This window comes from Mesoplodon mirus (assembly GCF_964341445.2).
Source record: "Mesoplodon mirus genome assembly, contig: HAP1_SCAFFOLD_1110, whole genome shotgun sequence".
In the NCBI taxonomy this organism is placed as follows: Eukaryota; Metazoa; Chordata; class Mammalia; order Artiodactyla; family Ziphiidae; genus Mesoplodon; species Mesoplodon mirus.
In genome coordinates this window covers 2,623-15,662 of record NW_028294955.1, presented here as the reverse complement: position 1 = coordinate 15,662, position 13,040 = coordinate 2,623, and the positions used below count along the sequence as shown (strand labels likewise).

General features: G+C 37.5%; 1 protein-coding gene across 1 annotated transcript; it reads right to left on the bottom strand.

The window, feature by feature from the left end:
- Positions 1-9,802: 9,802 nt before the first annotated feature.
- LOC309797846 (uncharacterized protein) lies at positions 9,803-12,344 on the bottom strand. Its single transcript, XM_082646244.1, has one exon. The coding sequence runs from the start codon at positions 11,781-11,783 to the stop codon at positions 10,047-10,049; it is 1,737 nt and encodes a 578-aa protein (XP_082502370.1). The 5' UTR covers positions 11,784-12,344; the 3' UTR covers positions 9,803-10,046.
- Positions 12,345-13,040: the final 696 nt, after the last annotated feature.

Here is a 13,040-nt window from a genome sequence, read left to right as displayed (position 1 = left end):
TTAATCAGCTTGGAGAAACATTCCTTCAGATTTGGGATGGGTCTCTTCTCATCCTAACTGACACTGCAGCCACCCTCTCGGTGCTCAACCCCACTACTATAAAGCAGCCCCTGCCTCGGAGTACTAATACAGTTCAAACAGTGGGCATCTTTAATGAACCTCAAGAGGTTCCTGCCTGTGAACTGATTCCCTTTCGTTTAGGCCCTTTGAGAAACACACACTCTTTTCTCCTTAGTTCCTCTGCCGCTATCCATTTATATTAGGCTGAGACTTCTTACAGAAGCATCATGCTAAAATTTCTCTCCCCTGAAAGGGGAAAATAATTTTGGAATTTGATAGTAGTTATCAAAGCAGCCAACCAGATGAATTAAATGACTCTGACATCTTTTATCAGCTCTGTCTCTGAGCTGATTCTGGGAACACTGATCTTTTGTCCCTATTGAATCCACAACCACCTCCCTTATAGGCAAAATCTCCAACTGATATTGGCAAAATTCACAGTGCATCAATTCAAATAGATCCCTCAAAACCTCTCCCAGAATTAATCAACATGCTATAAGTAAAGAAGCCTTTCATGGCATAAAACCCATAATAGGACATTACAAGTCTCAAAGACTCATTATTTCTTGTAAGAGTTCCTGCAATACCCTTAGTTTACTAATGAAGAAACCCAAGGGCCGAGGGTGGAGGTTTGTTCAGGACTTCAGAGCAATAAACAACATTGTCATCCCTCCACACCCTGTTGCTCCTAATCCTCATATTTCACTAACATCCATTCCCACTGGATGTAAATTTTTTATTGTCATTTGATTTATGAAGTACATTCTTTAGTATTCCAGTTGATGAAGATGGACTATTGTCTATCGTTTTTGCCTTCACTTGGAAGAAAAACAATTCACCGTGACAGTAATGACTCAGGGTTTTACTGAGCTCTTATTTCTCAAAACTTCTCAAGGCTGATCTGGATAATGTAAAGTTCCCAGAAGTTCTATTTTGTTGCAACATGTGGATGATTTGCTTCTTTGCTCTCCTCAGACCGCTTCACAGGAAGACAGCACCCACTTCCTAAAGCTTTTAGTCTTAAAGGGACACAAGGTTGCCAAGGAAATATTGCCATTTGCCCAAACCCAGGTTTGAGATTTAGGGCATCTGATATCAGAACAAAAGCTATACCTAGTTCCAGATAGCTTTCATGGTGTCCTGAGTTTCCCAAAACCCCAATCTAAGCATTGACTGCAAGGTTTTCTCAGGCTAGTCAGTTATTGCTGAAAGTCTATTCCAAATTTCTCTATTTTTTAAATTAAATTAAATTCTTTATTTTATACAGCAGGTTCTTAGTAGTCAAATTTCTCTCTTAAAGACAAACCTCTGTGTGTCTTACTCAACAACAACAACTCTGACCCAGTTTTATGGGAAGAGCCAAACAGCATAAACAAACTTTCAGGCCTTAAATGAGAGCTTGAGAAACCCACCTGCCCTTGGGGATCCCAGTTATCAGATCCTCTTTTCCTTTTTTGTATATGAAAAGGAAGGGAATACCCTTGGGATACCACTGACCCATAGGGTATTATAGCCAGCAGGTGGACCCTGTGGCACACCTTAGAGCCATTACAGCCACTGCCCTTTTGGTTGAGGCCGCCAAGAAAATCATTGTGGGATTCCCTTTAATCATCCTTGTACCTCATGCAGTAGAAACCCTCCTGAATTCTCATCACACTCAACATTTCTCAGTTAGCCACCTCACCTCCTATGAAGTCCTTTTGTTAACTGCTCCTCATATAACTCTTTTATGTTGTAATAACCTTAGCACTACTACTCTTTTCCCGTCCATCACCAATGAAGTCCCTCACAACTGCTTAACGCTGAAGGATCTCCTCTTTCTCTTGTTTTAGAAATTTATTTTATTTATTTATTTATTTTTGGCTGCATTGGGTCTTCGTTGTTGTGAAAGGGCTTTCTCTAGTTGCGGCGAGCGGGGGCTATTCTTTGATGCGGTGCACGGGCTTATCATTGTGCTGGCTTGTCTTGTGAAGCACGGGCTCTAGGAGCATGGGCTTCAGTAGTTGTGGCACACGGGCTCAGTAGTTGTGGCTCGCTGGCTCTAAAGCACAGGCTCAGTAGTTGTGGCACACAGGCTTAGCTGCTCTGTGGCATGTGGGATCTTCCTGGACCAGGGCTCGAACCCATGTTGCCTGCATTGGCAGGCAGCCTCTTAACTACTGCACCACCAGGGAAGCCCTGAAGAACCTCCTCTTGACTTCACTTGATGATTTGCAGGAAATTCCTTTGGGTAACAGTGGTTTCTCATGGTTCACCCATGGTTCTTATTTAAAAGGTGACAGTGGCAAATATTGTGCTGGGTATTCTACTGCAACTTCCTTTGAGGTGGTTGAGGCAGCATCTTTACTTATGGGTAATTCAGCCTAATAGGCCTACACAGGCTTGAGCTCTTACCCAGGCCTGTACTTTAGCCAAGGGCAAAACTGCCAATACTTACACTGATAGTAGATATGCTTTTGGTGTAGCTCATGCTTTTGGAATGTGGTAGAAGCAACATGGTTTCCTTACTTCCAGCTGAAATAAAATTGAAAATGGCCCCTATGTTTAGGTGTTATTGGATGCAACACTTTTACCTGCCACTTTAGCCATTAAGATTTCAGGACATTCTAAACTTGACTCTCTAGAAGCTAAGGGAAATTTATCTTACTGACATTTCCACAAGGAATGCTGCTATTAAAGGGACCAAAAACAGCCAAACCTCTGTCATGGTCCAAAGGGATAGTTCCCCAAATGATAACTGAGGAAAACTGGACCAGAGAATTTCAACAATTGGCCTGAAAAAAAGGAAAAACAAGACTGGAAATTCAATATTTTTTTTTGATAACAAGAGAATGCTCTGGTTTGGACCAAATAACAACCCACTCTTACTGAAGACTCTAAAATTCCCACCCTGACTGGACCTGTACATCATCTGGTGACCTGAAAATAAAGATTTCCCAGAATTGAAGCAGATGATGTCTGAGTTCTACTTCTCTCACTATTTGGGGAACTTGCATGTGACTTGCCACGGTTGCAGACTCTGAACTGTAATTCTCTGCTGAATAAACCTATTTTTTTTCTGGAGAAATATCTGGCAGTCTATTTGTTTTCAGTCAACACAATTTGGTGACATTTAGTACAATCACTTTTGCACAACCCTCACCACTATGTAGCCCCAGAACATTTTCATCATCCCCCAAAGAAAACCCTGTACCAATGAAGCAATCACTCCTCATTCATCTGTTCCCCAGCACTGGAAACCATTAATCTACTGTCTCTTGGATTTGCCTATTCTGGATATTTCACATAAATGGAATCATACGTGGTCTTGTGTCTGGCTTCCTTCACTTAGCATAATGTTTACAAGATTCATCCATGTTGTGGCATGTATCAGCATTTTATTCCTTTTCCTTGCTGAATAATATTTCATTGTATGGATATACTACCTTTTGTTTATCCATTCATTGAGTGATGGATACTGCATTATTTCCATCCTTTGGCTATTGTGAATAGTGCTTCTATGAACAGTAGTGAACAGGTTTTTATGGGAACAAATGTTTTCAATTCTCTTGGGTATATACCTAGGAGTTGAATTTCTTGGTCTATGGTAATTCTGTATTTAACACCACCAAACTGTTTCCCACAGCAGCTGCACCATTTAACATTCCCACCATTAATGCCGAAGGGTTCAATTTCTCCATATCCTTACCAACATTTGTTATTAAAAAAAATAGCCATCCTAATGGGTGTGATATGATATCTCATTGTGGTTTTGATTTGCATTTCTTGCATTATGACTAATGATGTCAGACATCTTTTCATTTGGTTATTAGCTATTTGTATATCTTCCTTAGGAAAATGTCTATTCAATTACTTTGCCCCTTTTTAATTGGATTGTGTTTTTTACTTGGATTGTGTCAAATTATGAGTTAAAAAAATATTTCAGACATGAGGCTTTTAGAAAATATTTGCAAATATCTTTTTCCATTCTGTGAGTTGTCTTTTAATTCTGTTGATAGTGTCTTTTGATACACAAAATTTTAATTTTTCTTTTTAAGTTTTAATTTTGATTGAATTTGTTTGCTTGTGTTTTGTGTCATACCTATGAAAATGTTGCCCTATTCAAGGTCATGCAGAGTTTCACCTATGTTTCCTTCTAAGAATTTTATAGTTTTTAAAATAGTTTTAGCACTTACATTTAGGTTTTGATTCATTTGGAGTTAATTTTTGTATGTGTTGTGAGGTATGGGTCAGATACATTCTTTTGCATGTGGATATCCAGTAGTCTCAGCACGAGTCATTGAAGAGACTATATTTTCCCCCATTGAATGGTCTTTTTAGTCTTGTCAAAAATCTATTGACCATAGATACGTAGGCTCTCAATTTGATTTCACTGAGCTATACGTTTTTCTATATGCCAATACCACATTGTTTTGATTCCTGTAGCTTTGTAGTAAGTTTTGAACTTGGGAAGTGTTCTTCTTCCAAGTGTGTTCTTCTTCTAAATTATTTCCACTATGTGGGATCCCTTGCAATTGCATATGAATTTTAGGATCTGCTTTTCCACTTCTGCAAAAACGCTATTGGAATTTTGATAGTGATTTGCATTGAATTTGTAAATCATTTTGGTAGTATTGTCATTTTAACTATGTCTTCCAATCCATGAATATCAAATATCTTTCCATTTATTTAGGTCTAGGTCTAAGTCTTCTTTAATATATTTCAACAGTGCTTTGCAGTTTTCAGTGTGCGAGTCTTGGACCTAATTGGTTAAATTTCTCCTTAAGTATGTTATCATTTTTGATGCTATTATACATGAAATTGCTTTAATTTCCTTTTAAATTTTCTATTATTAGCATATAGAAATAAAACTGATTTTTACATGTTGACCTTATATCCTGAAATACTGCTAAACTCATTTATGAATTCTAATTGAATTTTGGTAGTTGTTCAGCTTTTCTATATATAAAGTCATGTCATTTGCAAATTGAGAAATTCTTCCTTTCTAATTGGGATGCCTTTTATTTCTTTTCCTTGCCTAACTGCTCGGACTACAACTTCCAGTACAGTGTTGAATAGAAGTGGCAAAATCAGGCACCCTTCTCTTGCTCCTAATCTTAGGGGGAAAGCTGTCAGTGTTTCACTATTCAACATGATGTTAGCTGTGGATTTTTCCTCACTGTACTTTATCATGTTAAGGAAATTCCCTTCTATTCCTGAATTGTTCAGTAATTTTACATGACTGGATTTTGCATTTTGTGAAATGTTTTTCCTGCATCAAGATGGTTGTGTGTGTGTGTGTGTGTGTGTGTTTTGCTCTCATTCTACTAATGCAATGTATTATATTGATTGCTTTTTTTATGCTGTACACATCTCCAATTTCTGGGATAAAGCCCACATGGTCATGGTGCTTTATCCCGCTAGATTTATGTTAATTTGGCTAGGAGTTAGGCAGCCATACGTGCCAGAGACTTCAAATTCCTCTAGTATCCTTGTTTTTGTCTCCACTATTGACAAAACACTAAACACTCCCTAAACACTCCTCCTCAAGGAGAGTCTGTATCTCTCTTTCTGCTGTAATCCAGTGTTGTTGGTACGTTGGCAAGCTGTGGGGTAAGGGTGGGAGTAGGGATGGGGGAGGAGGATTCTATAATCTTCCAATTAAATCTCAGTTTTAGTAGGCCCATGTCTAGGGCAAATGTTTATCGGGTGGTATAGCATTTTCCCAAGTTCCTTGCCCTATACTCCCTCCTCTAGTTGCAGCATTCCCAATCTTTTTCCTTGAATCCCCCCCAACCCCATCTATTTGACTGTTTTCTCCTCCTTAGTGAGACAGGAAGGTTAAAGGGGGCTAAAGTGGGAGGAGTGTCCTTACCTCAGCTACCATAAGACTCTAGAAACTCTTTTCCCCAGGAGAGTAGGCATTTTTGGTGGAGAAGACTCTGGGTGTATTTTACAATGGTTACTCTTCTTCCACTAGAGCCCTGAGGGAATATTTCTCAGGTGGCCACCATGCAAATCCAACCGGGTTTCTGGATCTAATGACAATGGAAATGTGGGGGACTCTTAAGGCTGTGGCCCCCCAGGAGTTTCTCACTCTCAAGACAGTCCACACAACCTTCAGCAATTTATCAAAATGAGCATTTAAATCTTTCTACCAGTTTATGGCTTCAGTAATTTCTGTTCCAGGTAAGCAGATCTTGGATGTATCTTTCTGGATATGCCTGTCTCTCCAGATTTCAGTGTTGCAATTTGCCCACCAACCTCAGTTCTCAGGAAGATAAAAGAAAAGTCACTGATTTTCAGCCTGCCCCAATTTTTCTTCTTGTAAGGATACAAGCGATCACTTGCAAGCTGTTTACATGTCATAGCTGAAACAGGAATTCCAAACAAGTTTTGGAATGCTAGAAAGTTGAAGATTATGAAATGCAAACAAAATCACAAAAATTCTTTAACTGCTCAAATGTTTAAATGCTGAAGTAATGCAACAGCTTCACAATAAGTACTCCAGTGTCAACAGAAAGAATATCAGGTGTTGTCTGTGCAGAATTATGCAGAAATGTTGAGTATGGGCAAGATAGCCAACACCCTGCATAGAATCCATTGCACTTTGATTCAACTTTGAATAAATTGTTTGCACTTTTGCACATCCACCATAATTTGCATTTGTATTATCTCTATGGAAAGCAGTACACTTCTCATGAACTCAATAAGTGAGCAGCAGCCTTCTAAGCAAGCCTTTTTCACGAGAAAAACATACAAGCAAAGGGATTTATTTTTCAGTATTGTGATTACTTGCAACTTGGGCTGTGTTGTAAAAAGACAAGGCATTTTAGATCTTTAATAATCTCTGTAATAGTAAATAGAGCTATTACATTGTTTTATTGTTACAGCATTTTATCCTGGCACTTAAAATTTTTTTGCAATTTTAGAATCAGAAAATACTCCTGGTATGTTTGATCAGTCATTTGTGCTGAAAAGATTGATAATGATGATACACAAGGTGGACGGTCATTACAACTTCTGCTGTGATTATTTTATTTTCATCCGAATTTGTTTTAATTAGAAAATGTATTTTATCTGTTTATAGCTGAGATAATCCTATATCTCTTAGGTTTAGCTGTTAATAGATACTGGTTTATAAATGACTTTCTATCACTTTTTCATATTGAATGAACAGTTTCATGCTGTGGAAAAGGTTTCAAAAGGATTTTTTCCCTCATTTAATACATAACCAATGTTCTGAAAATGAATCATGAATTTACATTTGCATTTGGGATTCAAATACTAGATGATAGCAAACACCACAGAAATTGAAAATATTGAATTTGATAGTCTCATGGCATCATGATTATGTTTGTCACTCACGAGGCTAAAGTTATAACAGTAAATTGGGGTTGAACTGTAGAAGTTGTTACCAACTAACAATAAATTGAACTTTGATATGTGATGCGGAAAAGGTGGACATCATGTATGGCTGCGAGAGCTGTATTCGCAAGGAAGAACCTTCCCAAAGAAAGCCACAGCTGATCTCATACAAGGTTTTGGGAAGCTTCGTTCAAGGATTGGTGGATTTTCAGAAGCAGGGGTGTGTATTGATTGACAGACTTTCAATTGTGTTAGTGTGATCACTGAAATAAGGCTGTTATTGACTGGCAAACTTTCAGAAGTATGGTCACTAGACTGAGGTATCTGCTGACTGACTTGTCTACAGGCATGGGATAGTAACAAATTGGCTGACTTTCAGAAGCTGCAGTCTCTTTAACTTGCTAACTGTCAGAAGCATGGCCACTGTTGATTTTCAGAGCATGTGTACTGATCCAAAGTAATCTCTAATTAATGGTGATTACTTGCTTACAACTTGAGACTGTGACAAAAAGAAGTCTTTTCCTTTCTTTAATATGGAAAAGAAGACTCTCAATTCTTATTTACCTTCTCCTACACCCACCCCGCCCCCACAGCTTTGGTCTTTCCTCCGCCAAAAATATGAGAGAGACTATAAGGGGTTCTTTCGGTCTTTGTGGAGATACAATTTTCAGCTAGCATTGCCACCTAAGTCATTTAAGTGCCAATTACTGAAGCAGAAAAATAGTTTCAACTGCTCGATTTTCATTACTGGGAAAAAGTACAACTTATTACAATAAGGGTGACCTGACAAAATCAATACAGGATGCAGTTCAAAGTCATTCAATATGAGACATATCCAGTATACACAGGATACCTGGCAACCCTACCTTCGAGTCAGCTTAGCCTTCTCATTCACCAACCTCATCTCTTTGCTTGTGAACACCATGTCTTGTTTCTAATCCATTATCTTGTCTCCTGTTCTCCATATATGCTATCCCTGCTTGAGTTTGGACTCTCATTCACCTATCACTTGAATTACCATAGCCCAGATTTCTAGGCATCAGTCTATACAGCTTTAATACATACTAAACACACCCTCTATACATCGTTGCCAGAACAATGTTCCTTACTTAACATTTTTAACTGACTCCATCAATTTCACGATAAAATCCAAACTTCTTTTCATGGCAAATAGGCCCTTTGTGTTCTGGCCTCTGCCTTCTACTCAGACTTTAACATCTGCCATTCTCCTGCTCATTAGTTCTATACTTGAGTTTCCATAAAGGTGTCATGCTATTACTCACCTCTACCTCTCCTATTTGGAATGCTTATCTCATCCTCTGGAGAGTTCTTATTATTCTTTCAAAACCTGGCTCAGGCATCATTGCCTCTGGAAAGCTTTCTCTGATGTCACCACGTTTCCTTGGTTACATTCAGTCTCTCCTTCATCACGTCCACATCTCTACAACTTTTTTGCACTGCAACATATTGTCACAACCTATCTGCCTGTTAAAACAACCACACTTACATACAGTGACGTAATAATTTGCTTTACTCATCTGATAGTCCTCCATCCCCTTTCCTCCATTCATGGCTTCTTGAAGGCCTGTGACTTTTTTCTTAAAATTCCCAGTGTGCAGCATAGTACATGTCCCAAAGCTGGGACTCAAACAACCAACCAACCAAACTACTGAGTTGCTTATAAATTACTCCTTTTGTTTTCTTAAAATTGTTTGACACTAGAGAACACCAAGTAGGAAAAGCATACTCTTTATTTCATGAAGTGATTGATGTACCTTCCAATATTTTGGCACATACGCTAGATTCATTAAACTACTTTTGACAGCCCCTTCTGCTGTGAATTTAGAATATATGTTATTAAATATATATGTATAATATATATTAAATAAAATTTAATAGCTTTAAACTTGAAAACTGCTTATTTTTCCATTTAATATACTTAAGATGACAGCTCACAGTATATAGCATGTATAATTTCATAATACATGACTTCAGAGCAAAAAAAAATAATTCTGAGAACAGAATTAAAAATTGTGTAGAAAATTTCCAATTCACAGCAATTACTAGAAGAACAAAGGAAGAGAACAGACTTTTATTTCTACTTTTAAATGAAATCCAGGCACAAAGTTTGACATCAAGTCAGGAAAAGGACAAACCCCAGAAAGTCAGAGGTAGTTTACAATTCATTTTTAACTTTCATTTGGTCCTTTTCTCTAAAAATGTATAATTTCTTTGACCACATCTTTTATATACCATTACAATGTCAGTTATTTTAAAAAAAGTATTAAGTTTACAGTTTAACAGGAAATCCAGTGCACACTTCCCCTCATCACCCAGATGTTTACAACAATGACATATGATATGCAGCATGCGATGCTCTAGAGAAAACAATTACTTTACAAATGCCCAAAGTCAAGGTCTCCAGTCCGGAATTCTTCATTTTAGGTTATTATAAAGTGTCTGATAGGACTGAACAATTTCCACTTTTCTCATTATCTATTACATAGGTTTATCCTTGGAATTTATTATTTGATGACTAAATCATAGAATGGCTTTTCATATCCATTACATTTATTACATCACTTTCATGTATTCTGATGAGCTTTGGTTTCAGAATGTCACACATGCAAACCTACTTTCTAGGGCTTCTCTTCAATATGAATTTTATGATGATTAGTAAGAGATGACCTGTGATTGAAAAGTTTCCCACATGTATTACATTCATAGGGTTTCTCTCCAGTATGAATTCTCTGATGGGCAATACGTGATGAGCTTTGTCTAAAAGTTTTCCCGCATGTATTACATTTGAAGGGTTTCTCTCCTGTATGAATCCTTCGATGTTGAATAAGAGCTGATCTTTGGCCAAAAGATATCCCACATTCTTCACATCGATATGGTTTCTCTCCTGTGTGAATTCTCTGATGATTACTAAGGGATGAGTTACACCTGGATGTTTTCCCACACTCATTACATTTATAGGGTCTTTCTCCAGTATGCATTCTCTGATGTTGAATGAGAGCTGAACTTTGTCTGAAGGCTTTCCCACACACTTTACATTTACATGGTTTCTCTCCAGTATGAATTCTTTCATGAATAATAAGTGTTGAGTGGGAACTTAAGGCTTTACCACATTCATTACAATTATAAAACTTCTCACCAGGAAGAATTAGTCGGTGTCTGTTAAGTCGTGAAATAGAAATGAAACCTTTTCCACATTCATTACATCTATAAGGCTTTTCTCCAGTGTGAATTCTTTCCTGTTGAATAAGAGATGCACTCTGACTGAAGGCTCTCCCACATTCACTACATTTAAAAGGTTTCTCTCCTGTGTGTATCCTCCGATGATAACGAAGGGATGAACTAGACTTAAAGGTATTGCCACATTCATTACATAAATAGGACTTCTTTCTGGAATTCATTCTCTGACATCCAGGAAGGGATGTGTTGCAACTAGATGCCTTCCTACCTGGATTATATTTATAGAGGTTTTCTCCAGCATGGATTTTTTGATGTATAAAAAGGCCTGACCTTCTGCTCAAGGATTTACCACATTCTTTACATCTATAGGATTTCTCCACAGTGTGTGTTCTTAGGGGTTTATAAAGGGATGTACTGAGAGTGAAGGCTTTCCCACATTCTTTACATATATAGGGTTTCTCTCCAGTATGAGTTATTGGATGTTGAATAAGAGCTGAACTTTCGTTAAAGGCTTTCGAACAGTCTTTACATTTAAACAATTTCTCTCCACTATGGTTTATCTCATGTTTATGAAGGGATGAAGTATTAATGAAGGTTTTCTCACACATACTACATTTATAAAGTTTCCCGGCTGTGTTGATTTTTTGTTGATTAAATAAATTGGAATTCTGTTTGAAGCTGTTTCCTTGTATTTCACATTTTGGTGGGGTGTTTTCTCTGGGAACCATCTGTTGCCTAACAAGGACTGACTTTGGGCTGAAGTTTTGGCCAAATTCAGTATTTTTATGTTTTCTTTCTACAGTGAGGATTTTTTTGTGAGCGACTGAAACTATCTGAACACTTTCTTTTTTCTTCTGCTTTTTCTCTAATCTGTCTTCATATTTGCAGGGGTTTTCTAATTTGAAGTCCCAGGGTCCATTCCTTTTGGATCTTTTCATTATCAGCTCCTGAAATGAAGAACCTTGTGTTTGAGTTGACTTTGTGGTTTTATAACTGTTCTTCCATCCTGGAAGGGAAAGAAAAAACTGAAGATGTTCCATGTGATACAGCATTTGGCTACTGAGACTAAATGTATAGACTGAATATTGATGGTATTTAAATAAGGTCTTGGTATATGGCCAAAAACAGTAAGAAGAAAAACTTAGGAGATTTAAGCAGTACAGAGAATCAATCAACATGAGTTGAGAACAACAGGGTGGAGAAAAGATTAAACAAACCCATTTAAAGAGGGTGAGTGTAAGAGTGATCAGAAGAATTGGCTAATGGAAAATGGAGAAGAGGGATTCAAAGGGGAGCCATGAATTGGAAAAGGCAGCCTGGGATCAGAGTCCAAAGCCTATGATAGAATCCTAAATTATCTTCATGACATTTTTCTTCTTTGTGTAATCATTCCTAATCTGGAAAGTCTTCATCCCTTTTCCCTCATGCCAAATTCCTTTGTATCCTTCAGACTCAGTCCAAAGGTTAACTCTGAGTCCCTTCTTGACTGTGAGTTTCCACAGAGCATTCCTGTTATTATAGGCACTCACCACAGTGTTAAAAATATATATCTATATATTCTATATATGTAATTATATTTATCTATATCTAAATATTTTCACTTTCCTTTTCTACCCTAATGTTCTCTGCAAGCAGATTAGCATGCCCTATTCACCTACAGATCCTCCTAATGGCATCTGAATTATACACAAAATGTTTGTTTTGTTAACCTTCCTTAATAACTTATATATACCTAATTGGAACAATGTCAAATAATCTCAATTATTTATATATTAATTTCATACACACACACACACACACACACACACACACAGAGGATTCAAGACTTGCATGAGAAGTTGCCTTCCAGGACAGTACATTATACAAGCAGAGGGAGGGTTTCAGAGCCAGTTCAAACAGGAAGTAATTACTGAATTAATCTACAGAGGTGCCAACAGGTAGGCATGAAGCCAAAAGTTGCAAGATAAGAAAGCAGCCTTGCTCATTTATCAAGCAGGAGATGCTATGCAAGCAGCATAGAAAAGAGTCAAAGATCAATAAGACAGGAATAAACATAAAATGGTAAAAAGGGCTAACATGATAAGGTGGTAAAAAACAGAATTAAATTCAATAAATTTTAAAGTTGGGTAAGGACACAATTCATTGAATATTAAATTCTGGTGGGGAATAGGTATACATATATTTTGGCATTTTCTCCTGGGCTAGAGTAACCATTTAAAGGGCTCCTTTGCAACTCACTGTATTTTGAGATTCCTATCTGACATTCACTTTCTCACCTGTTTACAGATTCTCTCTGCTTGGTGAACATAATACATTCTGCTTTTCTCTTTTCTTCTACCAGTGTTAACTTCTCAGTTTCCTTCATGGGTAACTTTCTATTTCCACTTTAAAACTGCTTTCCCTAGGGTTTGGGATTTTTCCCCCATTCTACACAC